Genomic DNA, 18,607 nt, shown 5'->3' on the forward strand with positions numbered 1-18,607 from the left:
TTTTTTATGGCCGTGACCCAATTAGCAATATTTAGCTGCCTGAATCCATGTATTTCAAATCCTCACTACGTACTGCGCACTCAACTTTCTTTCTTCCTTCCTTCCTTTCTGATCATCAAAGAGTCGCTTCAAAGTTCAAACCTTTGAATTAGCAAGAAACTAAAACAACTGATCTAGTCCATGGATGCCGAAGCTTCATCGTAAGTTACTCCACCTTGATACATGATCTTATTATTGGATTTGACCAAGAAGTTCTTAATTTTCTCTTGAAATTAAAGTACTTATTAATAGTAGTAGTACTGCTGCTCCCTGAAAATTTAACCAACTACGTTGACCATCAGGTTCGAAACCAGCGAGGTTCTGGCTACTTTCCTGGCATCCACACCATTGCTGTCGGAGTCATGGAGGCTATGCAGCATCGCCAACACCACTGCGCGAGGCAGTTTTGTCTCGGATGGAGTTGGAGATGTTGGTTATATTGCTTTTTCTGGCATCCAAATGGCTGGTAGCTCAGAACCCAGTTGCAGAAACTTGGTGCCATTGGAGAGCGCCGGGAACAACCTGTTCTTCCGACAAAACCGCCTCAATGAAGGGGAGGAACCAATCAAGGTGGATGATGGGATGTTACATCTTTTTCTGTCTATGTATGTTTCCTCCAGTTTCAAAGAACAGGTTAGTAATTAATTTCTACTTCATTTTAATCCAGAAAATTAAGGAAGAGGTGAAATTAATTTAAGAAAATTTTTCAATAATGCATGCTTTGAGTTCAAAGATTAAAGTAATATATATATATATATATATATATATATATATATATAGATATAATCGTTGTCTGCTGATTTTGATTGAGTGCAATTTGGTTGCAACTTGCATGCCCTTTTGGGAGCTTTTGCAATATTGAGTTTTATTCCTCTATTTCAATGAATATATATTGCATTGGTAGCAATATTACAATATTTTATGAGTAATGCTACTCATCATTCTATGATGTAGTATTAAATGATTGGAGATGCCATATCATGCATGGGATGATGAGAAAATTGATGATGAGTAGAATTTTTCATATTTTATATGCTTATAAGAAGGGAAATATCCCCAGAATTTCAAGAATTTTATTGCCTAGCTAGCTAGATTTCTTAATTCTCGATTATAGTTGAGAGTTCAACGTATTTTGAAGATTATATATAACAATTAACAAGGTTTGGGGATGGAAGCTTTGGGATATTCTTTTATCTGTCTGTTTGTTTGAATCCCTGACTCCATGATTATATTACCAACGTTGCTCGATCTAAATTAGGATTATTAGCAGGATTTTTATGGGGGATTGGGATCATCAGCTATGTGGTATATATAATTGTCTCTGATCTGTCTCTCTAGCTAGCTGTTTGTATAGCCAATGACTACAATGATATAATTAAGGAAAAGTCTTCTTGCAAGCGAGTTTGCGTAATATCAAACTGTGCACCAATGCTGACATGTAAGACATCTGTTTAATGAAACGGTACTAATTGAGACAGAAATAATTTTTGTGAGACAAAGGACCTTCTTCTTCTCTCAAATTTTTTTTTCTTTTCAATAAAAAAAAAATCATGTCAACATCGATATTCGGTTTAGCGCACCAAACCGCTTGTACGTAGCAAGCTTATAATATAATATGTATTATAATGTGCATTTCCTAAGGTTGCTCCAAATAGATCTTTTAAGGTGAAAGATTATAAAGGAGAAAAAAGTGTTTAAGGGATCAGTATGAATGCACTTTCTACGTTTAGGATTAATAATGTTGAAAAAAGTTGATCATGAGGGCTCATCATCGATCCCCACAAGATCATCATCGATCCCCATGTGCAAACCTTTAAAAAAGCGAAAATAAAAAAGACCGCAAAAATGCAAATAAAAAGACCTTAAAAGTTGAAAGTTGTTGCACTTGTCATCACCTCATCGATAATGCAAGCACTTTTAATAAAGGGATCGAGATCAGTTGATAAGCTTACTTATATATATATAATTAATTTAATTAATTAATTAGTGGGGAAAAATGAGCTAGGTCGATAACTCAAAACGTACAATACAACACCAAATCCCCCCATAATAAAAAAAGATTTCAACGTACCAAACTGATCTGTTTGCTGGCCGGCTAGCTGGCCTGTTTGAATGGCAGTTGGATGGCCGCCGGGAGGTAAAGTTAAAAGCTTCAGTCCAAATTATCTTTTTGTCTGTGTTAGCTTGTTGGGAGGTCAAGCTCAAGCTTCAATATCCTTTCTTCAGCTTCTTGCAAAAAGCGTGCAATGGAACTTCTTGTGCTTGTCTTTGACTATCAGTACTAGTACCTATATATATATATATATATAGATATTAATCAAATCTCAAGGTATATATATATAGATATTAATCAAATCTCAAGGTGACTTTAGAAGTAAATATAATCCCTGGAGGCTTCCTTTCACAACAGCCCTAGTCTTGAATGGTAGTGCAACATGAAGTAGTTGATCATGTGGTCCATTTCATAAAGCGTGCATGGAACTTCTTGTGCTTGTCTTGACTAAAAATAAGTATACATATTAATCAAATCTCAAGGTGAGTACTAATTTAGAAGTAATAATCCTTGTTGTATGCTTCTTTTCACGTCTGCCCTCTCGAGTAGAAGTGTCACATCACGTATATTTGTATCCGAGATATTTATACAGACAATAATAAATATTATAAAATTTACTTTACGTGTCTATTTTTTATCTTTTAGTTAAAATTAAACTCTCAAATTCAGACGTGATGTTTTTCCTCTACTTATTCAATTATTAGGTACTACTGATCTCTCATTCTTCGGATGAGTTATATATTTAACAAAAGAATGTAAAGAATATAATGTAAAGAATATAACAGTAGCACGAACAAATATTTTTGTTTCATTGCAAAATTAATAGAGACAACAGTATACAGCACTAACAAATAAAGACGAAAACTATGTTATCTAGTATCTTGAACTCATCATCATGTCTGTCGGCAAGAGCCTAGAGGTTTATATATATATATATATATATATATATATATATATATGTGATTATTTAGTCCGATCGACTTTTATATGATGAAATATCTTTTTCTTAGATTTTTTTTAAGCACTGTTTGGTTGCCGTCACTTTCTGATTAGCCTTTTTCTGGTCTACTCGGATAAAGTTTTCATAGTTTTTTATGCCTCAATTATTAATTTCAATATCAGATTTCTCTCTCCCTCAGCTCTCTGGGTCAAGGGGAAGAAAATATAAAACACCCACTCGAATGACCAAGAGGCCATTTTTTTTTTATGATCTATTTATAAATAAGACTTTTGGTGAATGCTGAGACTCGTGTAGTCGAACTAGCAACAGTAATTGGCAGTCTTTGTGGAAGGTTTGGATAATGACTTGAGATGAGATAAAATGAAAATTAAATAAAATATTTATTTTGTTATGAGACTTGGAAAATTTTCAATATCATCACGCTTGAGTCTTGACTTTAATTCCAAAGTACAAATTAGAAGGAAATGAAATGAAATAAACTTGGTCACTAAACTACCCATGTCAACATAATTAGGTTTTATTCTGGGTTAGTTTAGTAATTTAGTACAATGTTCTCATTTCTCCTGTCAAAAACAGTGATAACTAGGTAATTTTGACTTTTCTTATGCATCAGTTTGACAGGGGAGGAAGTGTAACGCCTCGAATTAAAACCCGAGTCTGACTGACAGAGTCAAATATGTATTGGTACAAGTAAGATTGAGACGATAGTTTATCATGAAAATGTAATCAACCCTTTATTTTTCTTCACAATTATGCAAACCTATGAAAAAAACAGAGTAAATTTACAGAATATGAAATTTGTTCCAAGTTCTAAAGTTTCATAGTTAGTGCATGATTTATGCCCCATTTGGATAGTGAGATGAGATGTGATGATTTTAGATAAAAGTTGAATAAAATATTATCATAATATTATTTTTTAATATTATTATTGTTTTAAGATTTAAAAAAGTTGAATTCTTTATTATATTTTGTGTGAGAATTTGAGAAAGTTATAATAATGAAATGAGATGAGATGAAACGAAACCGTTTCTGTATCCAAACGGAGACTTAGAGTTTAAACTAACAAATTAAGTTCAAACATGGAATCAGATTTCGGCACTAATGGAGAGAAGCAAGTCAATTATTGTCACAGGCCATTCAATAGGAGGAACAACAGCCTCTCTTTGCACTCTTTGGCTCCTCTCTTACCTCCAATCTGTGTCCTCTCCTTTACAAGTCCTCTGCATCACATTCGGCTCTCCATTGCTCGGCAATGGCTCCCTTTCCCGAGCAATCCTGCGAGAAAGATGGGGTGGCAACTTCTGTCAAGTAGTCTCAAAGCATGACATCATGCCGAGACTGCTCTTTGCTCCTCCGACATTATCCCTCGCTCCTCAACTGCATTCCCTGCTGCAATATTGGCACTTCTCCATGGATTCTCCACAGTTAGGCAAGCTTGTCCAATTGCGCGATGAAGATAAAGCTGAGCTCTTTCGGTTTGTCTTGTCTCATATGGAAGGTTTAGCACATGCAGGAGAAGAGACCAGTTTGTTTTGTCCGCTGGGGAGCTACTTGTTTTGTTCTGAAGAGGGAGCAGTTTGTGTGGATAATGCTGCATCTGTGACTAAGATGATGCATTTGCTTCTTATGACCGGCTCTCCGAGTAGCAGTATTGAGGATCATCTCAGCTATGGAGATTATGTGGGAAAATCTTCTGTGCAGTTTATGAACCAGAGAAGCTTCATGCAAGCTGATCTTCCTGAGACGAGCTATGAAGCAGGGGTTGCTTTGGCGTTGCAGTCTCTAGGGATAGATAGCCAGGTACTGCATTCTATCCATCCCAATTCAGGTCATGAAAACATTGTTCTTCGGGAGTCATTCTACTTGTAAGTGGTCATGGATAACACCCTCCACACCTCTGACATGGTAGGAGCAGATTTGCAAGAGAAAATTCTCTGCTTTTTTCTTTTTCAATTTGACATGTCATCATCGGTATGGTTTACCTAAAAAAGAAAATATTTTCTTTCATATTTTAGCTCTAAAAACCAATCCTCTTTTCCAATACAAACATCAACATGTTCATAGTGGTTCCTTAAATATTCTTATAGAGATTTAACAGTTATCATTGCAATGAGGTGATTTTACTTGAACCACATATATGATATATCTCCTTTATTTTCCTATAGCAATCAGTTACTGGAGCAGCAAAAGACTGCCTGAGGATGGCGAGGAGGATGGGTCGCACTCCAAACCTGAAGAATGCCGAGCTGGCTGTCCGCTTATCGAAATATGCACCTTACAGGGCTGAGATAGAATGGTACAAAGCATCTTGTGATGAGTCTGATGATAACATGGGGTACTATGATTGCTTCAAGCTTAGGGTATCAAACTCAAGAAGGGAGTACAGGGTTAACATGAACCGGATCAAGCTTGCCAATTTCTGGAACGATCTAATCTCTATGCTGGATAACAATCAACTGACTTATGATTTTGATAGGCGAGACAAATGGATAAACGCTTCCCAGTTCTATAAACTACTGGTTGAGCCACTGGACATTGCTGAATACTATGGAAAAGGCATGCACCGGGTCAAGGGCCATTACCTGAAGTATGGAAGAGAGAGAAGGTACGAGATTTTTGATAGGTGGTGGAAAGAGAAAGAGGAAAAGTCTAGGGGGAGAGAAGAGTATAAGAGGAGCAAATTCGCAAGCTTGACTCAGGATTCATGCTTTTGGGCGAGGGTGGAGGAAGCAAGGGAATGGCTTGACAGCTTCAGAAGTGAAAGTGACATGACTAAGCTGGATCTGTTGTGGAAGAATATTGATGCGTTCGCAAAGTATGCAACGAAATTGGTGGACAGTAGGGAAGTGTCTAAAGACGTTCTGGCAAAGAATTCAAGCTATAGTTTGTGGGTGAAAGACTACGGAGCATTAAAATCAGAGTTGCTGCAGCACTTCCCTCCTCAGTTTCCGAGTTTTGTGGAAGGGGGGATGGTTCCTTAGACTATTCTCCAGGGATCTTAGCCGGTTTTGATTGAGAGATGAGTTGAAATCATCTCACTACTATTCACAAATTTCAACTCACAAATCTCACTACTATTCATAAGTCATCTCAACTCATTTCATCTCATCTCTCAATCCAATCGAAATATGCTTGTATGTTTGGTACAATATGGCTTGTATTTACTTGGATGCATATCTTATGCAGAAATATTCCTACCTTAAAATAGCTGTACGAACCATTGCTGACAGAGAAGCACTATAGTTGCCTGCCATCAATTTTGTTAGTATATGCTTTTTGATGACATGAAATCCCATCCACTCTTAGGTAGTGAACTTTAAATACACGAATCCACCTGCTAAAACCATTTATAAGGTAATCCAAGAGAACTCGGCATGGTTTGGATAATGAAAGCCTCTATTTCATCTCATCTCATCTCAATATCCAAACACCACAAATACAAACACTTTTCAATTTCAGATATTCCACTTTTTCATCTAATCATTATCTAATCATTACAACTTTCTCAAATTTTCAAACAAAACACAAAAAACAATTCAAATTTTTCAAATCCTAAAACAAAAATTATATTAAAAAATTATATTCTAATAATATTTTAACATTATAATATTTTTATTCAATTTTTTTTCTCTACTTTCCCAAAACCCCATAAAATATTTTAACTCAGATTATTTCTAACTCATCTCATCTCAACTCAAATATTTCACTACTATTTACAAACAACCTCAACTTATCTCATCTCAACTCACTATCCAAAAAATTTCTCATATCTCATCTCATCTCAAAATTTCTCATAATTTTCTTCTCAAACATCACTCAAACACAAACACTTTTTAATTTCAAATCTTCAACTTTTTCATCTAATCATTACCCAATCATTACAATTTTCTCAAACTTCCAAACAAAATACAAAAAATAATACTACTTTTTCAAATTTCAAAACAAAAAGAATATTAAAAAACTATATTATAACAATATTTTAACTTTATAATATTTTTTATCAACTTTTTCTCTCTTCTTTCCCAAAACCTAATAAAAATCTTAACTCAAACTATTACACTAATATTCACAAAATTCTCTTCCCATCTCATTCCCCAAGCATCCCCTGAAATCTGAAATCAGGATGTGTACGCCTATCACTCATCCCTTGACCACTAGGTGACTCTTTTTTTTCGCTATATGTTTTGGAGAGGGTCACTACAGGGTAAAGTTCAAGTAGTTTAGATGTAGCTAGCGATTTTGAATCTTAGATTAACAAGATGCTACGTGAATGATCTTGATATTTCCGCATCTACTTTATTTATGCATATATTTCATGATTCATTACTCATCAAGGCACTAGTCCTATAAGAAATTGATATAAAAAGTAATAGTCCAAATGTTACCAACGGAAAAGAGAGAATAAACAAAAGCAAGAAGCCCTGTAGGATGTCGCTGAGGTCGGATATATCTCTGCGAATCTTATTAGATCCGTTAACCCACAAGGGTGTGAGGACTAAGCCAGAGATGCATTGTTTACAAAGAGGTGTTTAAACATGACACAAATAAAATATTTCACGCCCATGTTGCACATCAAACAACAATCACTTTGGGGGATGCCCCTTTTAACAATTAGAAACTGCTAAGCATGATCAACAAACCAAAACATTATAATCAGATTGAAGAATTCTAGGACCAGCATATAACTGCCGATGTGTTTGAGAAAATGTGATCTGTTAGTAGGAAGATGTAATCTGATAATATAACTTCTGTTGGGAAGATTATTTTGTAAATCAAAATATGCAAGAGAATGGTCAGTTAGCCAACAACTTGCACCATCTATTGCTGGTTACTTATATTTTCCTTGTGCAAGTGTTCAATAGTAATAGCAACAAAATTTCACATACCTGAAGATCTTTTGACTTTGGTTTTCCTTTTTTCTTTTGTTTTGATGAAAGAAAGAGATTTTGAATTTTTAAAGATAATAGTGTAGATTGCTTTTTTATTTACTTATTCAGTAGTAGTATTCTACAATATATAAAGTAACACTAGTAGCTGTAAATGTGGATGTCATCACGAGAAACAAAACAACACAGCACGAATAAAAAAGAAAAGGTATCACTGTACACCAGCTGAAAGAGAATATGGCATACAAACTAGAGTATCATGACAATGTTTAAAATAGAAAAAGGCATTTATTGAAGAAGTTTTAGTCAAATAATTAAGATTAGGAAAAATAAAAAATAAAAAAGCAAACAGTATTATTTTACTGCTCAAGACTGTTTACCCAAATAAAAATGAACAAAATCAAACTCTCAGCAAATTCAGAAACACCTGTCATACTGTTCACCACCTCTTGAAGGGATTGTTAAAGCCTTAAAAGATCTGTCTGTTCTTGTTCAATGCCTCAGAGGATGATTCTCCACTGTTTAGATCCCATCAGCAAAGATCAATTCCATTCTGGAGCATTGGCATCTGATTGTGAAAGGATACAGTGAACTGAGATGATAATGACAATCCTTCTAAATGGGCAACTACATAGAGTGATGATTCTCATATTTCAATGCTTTTCATGGCCCAAGGGAATGAAATATGAAATATACCTATTTGCTGTACTTATGTATGCTTATGCATGTGCATGAGAACTAGGTATCCGTGAATGTATGTCAAGATTCATTAGTGGAACGAACCCACGAGACAACTGACAAGTAGTTTTGATAATGAATTTATGCTAAAAGATGGGCTAAAGCTATCAAGTGACCTGAGAAAAAAAGTGTAATGGACTCTATCATATCAATGTGTTTGTGTTTCCAACATTAACCGAACACAAGACAAGAGATTAGCATTACCTTGGCTTTTGCAGACTCAAGCAAAGGCATAAAAAATGAAGTCACCTTGACACAAGAAGCTGCTGCGATGTCATGTTAAAGATACTGCATCAAATGAATGAAGAACTTGCTCCAACATCTTTCTTGTGTGGACGTCAAGAGGACTCTCTGGTTTGTCTGAGTGAGCAATATTTAGAAGGTAGAGCTTCTTTGAGGCCACAAATGCAGCTGAAAAGATCCTTTTAATCCCTCCCCTTGTGCTGTCCACCTTATACTCAAACTCGTACACTTGTAAGCCTCCCTGGCTAGATCTCTCTGTGGCTGAAATTACCTCAGCACCATTTGTACTTTCCTATATGACAAGAGAACTCATGACTGCTTGCCATGAATTTTCTTATAAAACGAGAGAACTGCTAAATAAATAAGCTGCAGAAAGTTCAACCAAGCATCATCTAGCCAGAGTTGTGATGACTAAATAAAAAGTCTAGGGTTGCATACACATAACTTAGGCTGTTTCTGTAACTGAAACTTCCAACGTTATATTCTGACATTCAATCAGTGAATAAGCCACAATGGTAATGGTTCACCTCCAAAAATGTTCAGATTATCGTTCACATAATAAAGGAGCCTTCTGGGTGCTAAGGTGGTATTCGTGTAAAGGAAATAAAAATCAGACTCATAACCACAGCTACCTAAAAGAATATGACTAGTGAAAAGTGACTTCAAATAGGAAGGAAATAGATTGCATGATTTTTAAAATGCATGTGGCTGACCCCATTTGTTGACAAGAATCCATAAACCTGACCTGAATTTAGTTGAGATAAAGGCTTAATTGAGTTGAGTTGATGGAGTTAACCAAAGATTTGAGGTTACTCATTGACACAGAAAAAAAGTCTCCTCCTTATAATTATGGCAACAGCAAAATAACTAAACTCTGGTTTGGTGCAGTCAAACTAGATGACAAAAAAAGTCCACTCTCATAATAACCAAGCAATAATCTTAACTCTTCATTAGTACCCCTAATCTTCTTAAAGTTACTATATTTTAGCGTGCATTTATATTATTAAGAGCTTGTCTCGAAACATCTTAGCTTAGACCTAACTTAGATTTACCAGCTACCATTAGAAAACAACATCGACCTCCTCACTATACATCCCTGGTATGCAAAAAAGATGGTTAATTGATGAAAGCAGCTCATGTGAACTTTCTATCATAGAAGCCTCATTTGTCCCCTCCACTTGTTTACACTGATGCTTGTAAAAGAAACACGATATAAATCATTGGTCATTTGAAGTTATCCCAGCTTGGAGGATGAGGTTATCTTGAAAGAATAGAACTGTTTTCAGTAGACAAAAAAAGTTGCTTCATCCACCAACCATAAGTTAATAAACAACAAAAATGACCAAATTGGTCGGCTGCGTTTCAATCTTATGTAAGCAATGGTTTTACAGTTGCACAAACAAGTCAAAAGTATTTGGAAAACCTTGGCCTTCAGATGTTTCTAGCGAAAGCTGATAGACATATCAATAGAGAGATTTAAAAACGAAATAAAAACCATAAGGGATGTACTCGCCAAAAAATAAAATCAAGGGTATTTTGTTAGCTACAAAACCTTCAAAATGTGTAGTCATGCCCATTTCTGGCCGATCCGAGTCCATCCGGGATGTGTTCGTTGGGAAATTCCTTTTAAGATTTCTAAGAATCAACAACATTATGGTGGAACTTCGTTCAAGTCTTCTTTTTTCAATGTTATTCAATTCAAGTCACAAATGCAATCATCACCAACACGGCAACACCGATAAACATAAACAATACCAACCAGGAAAAAAAAACACACTGAAGTTACCTTGCGCCTTTCAGCTTGTATGAGCTTATCAACTACAAATTGGGGACTCCCAAACTCTCCCAGACTTGTAAGACGAACAGGGTTTACTATAACTCCAACATTGTTACTTCCCTTATTTGCCTCCTCAAACAGAACAGCTGCCCCCGCTTTATCGACCTATTCAACCAGAACTAATCTCAATTATTCAAACAACATTACCGAAACTGTGTTGGTTTGTCTGATTACATCTCTTCAATTAAAGATAGAAAAAGATATAAATGTAAGGTAAGAGTAGAGAGAGAAGAGTGAGTACCTGGATCCAAGAAGAGGGTCTGAGGAGAGTGAAACCCTCCTTGGCGTCTATGTACCTTTGGAGCTCTAATTCTTCAGCAAAAATGGACTCTGATATGTTTGGCAAAAACCCATATGAAAAGACTGCAAGAATTGCGAGGTTGAGCTTCCTCTTGCTCAAACATTGTGATACGAATGCATCTTTGTCGGGATCATTGTAACTGCTCTTTGGGTTCGGTTGTCGAGTCGATAAAAAGGAATCTTTGGGCAATGACATCGGGAAGAGGTTTCTGGGAGAAGAGGATGTTGAACCATAACTATGATTGAAGAGATTGCGGTGAGAGAGAGGAAGCAAATCTGCAAAGCCATTAGAGAGCACGAGGACGGCCTCTAAGAACCTCATTTGCCCTTTCAGATAAATGATGTTTCGTACACTCGGAGCAGTCTGCTATCTCCAAATATTTTTGGCGGCTCATAATATTTCTTTATCCATATTTTCTTTCAACGTAATATATATTTTTGTGAAAAATATTTTGTCGCAGCATCTTTAATTAACCGAACACCGAGCTACGGATGCTATTTCAATCGAAAATATTTTCATGCCAAACAAACACAGCCTAAAGTCAAAAATACAAGGCACCGACCACTTTTTTTTTTTTTTTTTTTTTTGACAAAAAAAAAGTGATTATTTGATGTTGGGGAATTATGCAACGTGGAAACGGTACCACCCGATACGTCCAGTGCTTAGAGCTTGTGATTAGAAACACCACCCTCTCCCCCGCGCGGGCGAAATAGCCTCTGCTTGTTCTCCATTTGCTTTGCCAAATTCCGACCACTTTTGCTGAGAAAGAAACAGAAATTGACTTCGCGCACTAGAAATTTGATTTTCAAAGCCAATTCCGAAATGGCGGTGCTCATGCGCTTCCCTTCCCACCCACCCTTCTTCTCTGTCAGTTCCAATGCTCTCTCTCTCTCTCTCTCTCTCTCTCTCATTCTTTGTATTTATCGCTACAGTCGTTGACTCGTTGTTAGTTTTCTCATATACTGATGAATATTGCTCATTTATCGATTTTTCTGGTTGGTAGTTTATTTCTTTGAAGAATTATAACTTAGTTGCGAGTTAGATAAGGATTTATTACTTGAGATGTGAGATGAAACAATAACTGCATATGAATCAGAATTTCTGTTTAGCATTGTGTTTTGGGTAGAAAGTGGAAAGGTGTTTACTAAAAGTCAACTTCTGAAACTGGCTGTCTGGAGGCTAGGAAAAGTTGGATACTCTTATTATTATTATTATTATTTTTGGAAAGTTGAATACATTCTCATGGAACATACAATCGTGGAATTGAACCGATTGCTTCCTAGAGCCTGATATGATGATATCTAATTTACAATGACCATGTACCACAAGCAGGTGTTTTTGAAGCTTCTGGATCCTTGTTTCAAACATTATCCCTCCTATTTCGTGGGGTATAACCATGTCTTGCTTCTGATGTGAATGCTATTGTAATACAACTTTTTTTTTTTATGTTTCTTCATAATGGTTCCAGACTGGAATTTGACAGTGAAGTTTTTCATAAATTTCACCCACTCAAATATTTAAAATTTATGCCCCAGTCTCACTTGACAATATGAGATTGACTCTAATACCATTTATAACGAAACGAGCAAATGCAAGTCTCATCTGCATAAAACCCCAATAGGACATGTCGTAATTAATCAGAGTCCGTGAAATTATTTATACTTTCATATGCATCCAATATGACACCTTCACAGTCGATCCGTTGATTTGGAGCTTCACATAATGCCCTTTAAAACTTGGTATCATCTGACTGAAAGCACACAATAACTTCATTTGCAATCTTATGCATGCATATCGGAGTATATTTGTAGCTTTATGTTATCATAAATAATAATTGGAGATTAATTATTTTTTGGTAACTATGCAGAATGGAAATGCCATTAAATTTTCTCAGCTATTTACTCAGAAATTTATACACGCATATGTAATTGACTACAAGAAAAGTAGTGTTTGCTGTTTGATTATGTAATTCAACATCATTTTCTCCATGGATATGTCCAGTTGCAGCTTGAATTGCTTGATAGTAAATTATTCAGTTTGGTTTTGCAGGCCCTCGGAAGTGCAACAAGTGAAGTGCTGGGGGGCATTGTGACAGGCAAGTATGCCCATGCTATCTATCAAATCTCTTAGCGATATCAAATAACTATCCGACTTTTCTTCTTTTTAGTTTGGCGAGGATGATGATATTATGTGGTTGAAATCTTTTTGTTATTTTTAGGTGTTGTTCAATCAAGCAGCAACAAATGGCAATCTCCAAGCAGAGGAAGAAGAGTCATATTGTTCCGGGGTCCTGTAAAGTCTGTACAAACTTCATGCCGGGTTTCAATCCCTGGGACCTCATCGGGGAGAGAAGAAAAGGTGTCTACAAATTTTTTGAGGGATAAGAAGTTAGTTCCTGATTCAGATCCTCCTAGCATCAACGATGTCAAGCTTTTGTATCAATTTTTTGATCAAAGGTAATCTTATACACGTCTTCTCCGGTGAATCCAACAAAAGGCGTATCTTACAAAGGAACGTCTTTCCAAGAGATATTCGCATATTTTTTTTTCGTTTGAAAATTTTGTGTTGCTTATGGAGTTATTTTCTGAGTGAAATATCTTGTGATTCCAAATGTTTAGCTTTGATCTTTTTATTTACTTTAAGCTTTCTCACCTGGTTCTGTTACATCGGTTATTTGTTATCTTGCAGCACCAAGCTCACAGCATTGACTGGAGCCGGAATTAGCACAGAGTGTGGGATTCCTGATTATAGAAGGTTCTACCTCCACTTTGGTTGTTGTAAGCTTATATAATACCCACTAACATTGTTTTTTATACTGAGCTAGTATATGTGGTGTAACATTAAAAGGTAACTTATATAATTAAAGATTCTGGAATGTTCCTATTTTAAAAGCTCCTTTTTTACTGATTGGAAAGCAGATAAGTATGTGGTCATCTAAAAGGCGAACCTTGTTGTTACATTTTTTTGGAGTTAGTGTTTAAGTTCATTTAGCTTTCTTGCTGTCAATACGTCGCACTGTAAATTTTTAAGGCACTGATGTGGGATTCATCTTAGATGATGAGTAAAGCGATGCCTCCTTTTCAAGGTTTACATGGATTCTAATATATATCTTAATTTTTTATTTTAATATTGAGATCATAGACTGTATCACCTGGTATTTCTTTCTCTTTTATTTACCCCCAAAGAGTAGTTTTCTACTTTTTCAAATAATATTGTCTTGTATTATCATCTTGCAGCCCCAATGGAGCTTATAGTTCTGGTTTCAAACCAATTACCCATCAGGTGATCTGAAGGCATGTGCTGTGATATTTATCTCTTACTGCAGTATTCTTTTTTATATAGCATCCTACAAAAGTTTTTAGATATATTATGAACACATAGAGCTTGGTATAATATTTATTTAAAGAAAATTTCTTCAATTCTATAAGTCAAGGTAGGTCTTGAATCTTGATGATATTATTGTGTTTGGAAGATTTTATTTCTAGATTTTAGTTCTGGAGTATTCTTTGTTGTTCCCCAAAACTAGTTTTGTATTGGTGATTATCTCATTTAATCTCTCTCTCTCTCTCTCTCTCTCTCTCTCGCGCGCGCGCGCAGGGGGGGGGGGGTGGGGGTTGAACAACTTGAACTAGCTTTCTTGCTTCTCATTGGGAAATATTTATTCTGGTGTAAAGATCTAAAATATATCCTTCCCTTGAAATTCCTTTATAATTCAAAGTTTCTTTAATTATAGAAGCATGTCATTGGCCCAAATCATATTGACATAGCAGTTCACATGGTTGGTACTTCTGTTTCAATTGGGGGCAATCCATTTAATCACAACTTTTTCTTTCCCTAAAATTTCTCCAGGGAAATTATCTGCTTAATTGTTGCCAAATTTTGACACCATTAACCAAATCTATGAATATTCACTTTGTCAATTACTGTTGTTTGTATTTCTAAGTTTCATATATAAGTCCTAATATTTTGGGATTCTCAACAGGAGTTTCTGCGATCCAGTCGGGCCCGTAGGCGGTATTGGGCAAGAAGCTATGCAGGATGGAGACGGTTTTCTGCAGCACAGCCTGGTGCAGCTCATATGGCTTTAGCATCTCTAGAAAGGGCCGGCCATATAAATTTTATGATTACACAAAATGTTGATAGGTAACTAGTTGTACCTCCTTAACCCTTGAATGAGAATCCCTAATTGTAAGGAGCAAGCTTAAAGGGACCAATTTGTAATTATCCTGTTTCAGGTTGCATCATCATGCTGGTAGCAACCCGCTTGAACTACATGGGACTGTATATACTGTAGCTTGTCTAGATTGTGGTTTTTCTTTTAATCGGAATTTATTCCAGGAGCAAGTGAAGGAGCTTAATCCAAAGGTTAGTTTGAGAAGTTTATCCTTTCTAGATTGTCTAAGCTTCTCATGCTACATTACTGGCTACATTTATTCAAATATTGATTAAATTTACCATTTCCAATCAACTTAAACCTTCGGTATAAGTAGTAATTTAGCATCTCATCAAAGTAACTTGAGTTCAAAACCTGCATCCACATTTCCCATCTAAGTTAAATATTTCATGTGGTTCTGTTTATGAGAGGGAGTCTGATCTCACACATAAAGGGCAGTATTGGACATTTGAATGATTAAATCTACCTTTTGTTTAACTATAAAAATAAAAAAAATAAAAAAAATCTACCTTTTGCTATTAGGTTAAGCTTTCGAGATGGGGGATTTTTTTTTTTTTTTTTTTTATAAGTAATGAGATAAGGGATATTTATGAATGACGAATAGAGACTACCTGGGAATTTGAATTTCAGCTTTTTTAACTGTATTTTATGTTTTTGGTGTATCTCGTATGCAGGACATGCAACATTGTCAGATATCGTTCCCTAATTTATGAATACTTTATCTGACCTTCTATGACTTGAACTATAGACTGGCTAGGTTTTCGTTTTGGGATACCTTCTAGAATGCATGACTGATGACTAAGATTTTAACTTTCTACTGCAGTGGGCAGCAGCAATTGAAAGTTTGGATTTTGGCAGCCCTGGGTCAGACAAGAGCTTTGGCATGAAGCAAAGGCCTGATGGTGATATTGAAATTGATGAAAAATTTTGGGAAGAGGATTTTCATATCCCTACTTGTGAAAAATGCAATGGTGTGTTAAAACCTGATGTAAGATACTCACTTTCAAAATTTTAAATTTTTAAGTTTACATTTTACGGAAAGCATCTATAATTTTACAGAAATAGGAGCATGAATGTAACCCCTAGATCAAGGCACCATCAGACAAATATATATGGGAATTCACTGGATCTGGCTCATTATGGGTATTGTTTGCTAGCAACTGACTTAAGAATCACTAGAATGATCTAGAAGCAGTTTTAAATTTTAGGAGAATACTTAAAAAATTTTAGGAAAAATGGCCTAGATCTTCATGATGGAATATAAAATATTTGACAAGCTTGATTCCATTCAAATGAACACATCGTCCTCTTTAGAATATCAAAAGGTTCTTGTAGATTTTGATGTAAAATAACTGGGAAAATTGCACCACAATGTATTGCAGGTCTGTGAATTTCGTAAATTGTTTGAATGCTGAGTGATTACAGTACACGGAATAAAATGATGGTCATCTGTTATCTTACTTCTCATTTGCATTTTTCAATCTTTCAGTGATATTTTAGTATGTTATTTTTGTTCTATCTATTTCCACTCAGCAATTTTGCATACATGACAACTTTTGAAGTATCTGGAAAATTAATTAAGGCAGTCTTTCCGATGCTCTTGTCGTAAGGTTGTTTTCTTTGGTGATAATGTCCCCAAAGATAGTGCCGATAAGGCAATGGAAGCTGCAAAAGGATGTGATGCATTTCTTGTATTGGGATCGTCTTTGATGACCATGTCTGCTTATCGACTAGTCAGGTACATACTTATTCTGTACTATCATTCACATCAAATTGAGATAAAAGTTCAGCGTCCTGATAACTCTATCTTGACTTCATGGTCCTAAATTAACAAAGTCAGCAGCATGTACAATTGAATGGTGGTTTATGGACCATCGTCAAGAAGATAGTGAGCCACTGAGCTACAATAGAATAATTTATTTAGTTTCTTTTTTTTTTTTTTTTTAGTAAATAAGTGGGCTACAATAGAATTTAATAACAGATAATCATAACTTTGCAGTTGCAAGTGAGTTTTCACAGGAACCAGATAAACAAAATTTATGGTTATTTTCTGTTTGGCTTGGTGGGATTAAATCTATGTGGTCGATGCATCCTCCATGGGATTAAGTCTGTTTGGTTGATGCATCCTCATGAATTTATCAAGCTTCTGCTTATTTGGGTGAACCTCGAATAAAGTTCTCTTCACCAATCAACACTTGTATAACTGAAAGCTTCACTTTGAATGGCGTGACCTTCTCATAAGGGAACTCCAAAAGGCAATTAAAGATTCCATCACTAAGACTGTCTCATGAAGGCTGTAGTCTGGAATGTTGTTTCTATGTGCATATATGGTATAATCCCTTCTCAACATCCTGTAAAGAGGAAATTAATTTCATGCTGGAAGATACGTTTGGTTTTACTATCAATATTCTGATTGAGGCAGATGAAGCTTTTTTTTTTCACCCACCAATGCAATTTGCTCCTGGTGTTTTTAATCTTTAGCTGATAAGGCTTTTCACATTGAACTCCACAGAGCTGCTTCTGAGGCAGGCGCTGCTACTGCAATTGTGAACGTAGGTGTCACGCGGGCCGATGATTTTGTGCGCTTGAAAATCAATGCCCGAGTAGGAGAGGTGTAGTTTCATGATACCATCTCAGTAGCTAGTTCTCCCACTGATATTGACTTTATTGATTCTTACTTGAATTGTTACAGATCCTGCCAAGAGTGCTTGACTTGGGATCCCTTAGCATCCCTGCTCTCATGCAGTGATACTTGGAACAAGGTACAATAGAATCTTAAGCTTTCATTCTCCTTTGTGTTGATTTTCATGATTGTTGGGAGTTTGGAAACCACAGACATGTAATGGTTTCAGCAAATGTCTATTTTTAATTGCATATATTTTGTTCTTCTCATATTCTTTTCCTGACTGATGAGTCCTTTTTGAAGTATGGTTGGGTGAATTACATGTGCCATTGTAAGTGCAATAATGATTTCATTGCCTTTGCATTCAGAAATGCTGCCGGAAACCTTTACCCTCAATTGGCAATCCACTTTAAGATTTTAAAGGGTACATCAAGATCCGGGAATGACAGCTTTATTAGCTCCACTTTTGGTCAATATATATTGCCTAATGGCCTTTCCCTGAAAATGAATAAAGGGAGAATCATAGATCTGGTGTAGAGAAGATTGAAATACCTGGCTAAGCAAGTGCATAAAATTACTTTTACCAACATGCAAAGAGATTTCTCTGTTTCTTTTAAATAAATGCATATGGATTAGCAGTTTCCATTCGATTATTTGAGGGTATAAGTAGCCCTTTGCAAACTGTTGTTATTTTGTACTTACCGATTTTGGGATCAAATTATAAATGTACCATAAACCTTCATTTTTCTTTT

General features: G+C 35.7%; 3 protein-coding genes across 5 annotated transcripts; 2 read left to right on the forward strand and 1 right to left on the reverse strand.

The window, feature by feature from the left end:
* LOC121251706 (lipase-like PAD4) lies at window positions 1-6,239 on the forward strand. Its single transcript, XM_041151037.1, has 4 exons — window positions 1-200; window positions 342-672; window positions 4,143-4,853; window positions 5,219-6,239. The coding sequence occupies exons 1-4, from the start codon at window positions 181-183 to the stop codon at window positions 6,032-6,034; spliced, it is 1,878 nt and encodes a 625-aa protein (XP_041006971.1). The 5' UTR covers window positions 1-180; the 3' UTR covers window positions 6,035-6,239.
* A 989-nt stretch (window positions 6,240-7,228) lies between these two features.
* Window positions 7,229-11,614, reverse strand: LOC121251708 (psbP domain-containing protein 2, chloroplastic). Its single transcript, XM_041151041.1, has 4 exons — window positions 10,999-11,614; window positions 10,707-10,862; window positions 8,882-9,212; window positions 7,229-8,507 (listed from the first exon to the last, which is right to left on the reverse strand). Exons 1-3 carry the CDS (start codon window positions 11,377-11,379, stop codon window positions 8,952-8,954), a joined length of 798 nt encoding a protein of 265 aa, XP_041006975.1. The 5' UTR covers window positions 11,380-11,614; the 3' UTR covers window positions 7,229-8,507; window positions 8,882-8,951.
* Window positions 11,615-11,663: 49 nt separating this feature from the next.
* On the forward strand, window positions 11,664-18,536 carry LOC121251707 (NAD-dependent protein deacylase SRT2). Of its 3 annotated transcripts, none has more exons than XM_041151038.1 (12): window positions 11,664-11,925; window positions 13,108-13,153; window positions 13,277-13,514; window positions 13,747-13,812; window positions 14,295-14,340; window positions 15,041-15,201; window positions 15,294-15,423; window positions 16,056-16,220; window positions 16,843-16,970; window positions 17,745-17,844; window positions 17,925-17,994; window positions 18,224-18,536. In XM_041151038.1, exons 1-11 carry the CDS (start codon window positions 11,881-11,883, stop codon window positions 17,979-17,981), a joined length of 1,182 nt encoding a protein of 393 aa, XP_041006972.1. In that variant the 5' UTR covers window positions 11,664-11,880; the 3' UTR covers window positions 17,982-17,994; window positions 18,224-18,536. The 3 variants fall into 3 exon arrangements, 2 of the variants coding, with proteins under 2 accessions (XP_041006972.1, XP_041006974.1); XM_041151040.1 differs by having other exon boundaries at window positions 13,277-13,445; XR_005938096.1 differs by lacking the exon at window positions 18,224-18,536 and having other exon boundaries at window positions 17,232-17,844; window positions 17,925-17,972.
* The last annotated feature ends 71 nt before the right edge of the window (window positions 18,537-18,607 follow it).

The sequence above is a fragment of the Juglans microcarpa x Juglans regia genome, chromosome 2S (assembly GCF_004785595.1).
Source record: "Juglans microcarpa x Juglans regia isolate MS1-56 chromosome 2S, Jm3101_v1.0, whole genome shotgun sequence".
NCBI lineage: Eukaryota > Viridiplantae > Streptophyta > Magnoliopsida > Fagales > Juglandaceae > Juglans > Juglans microcarpa x Juglans regia.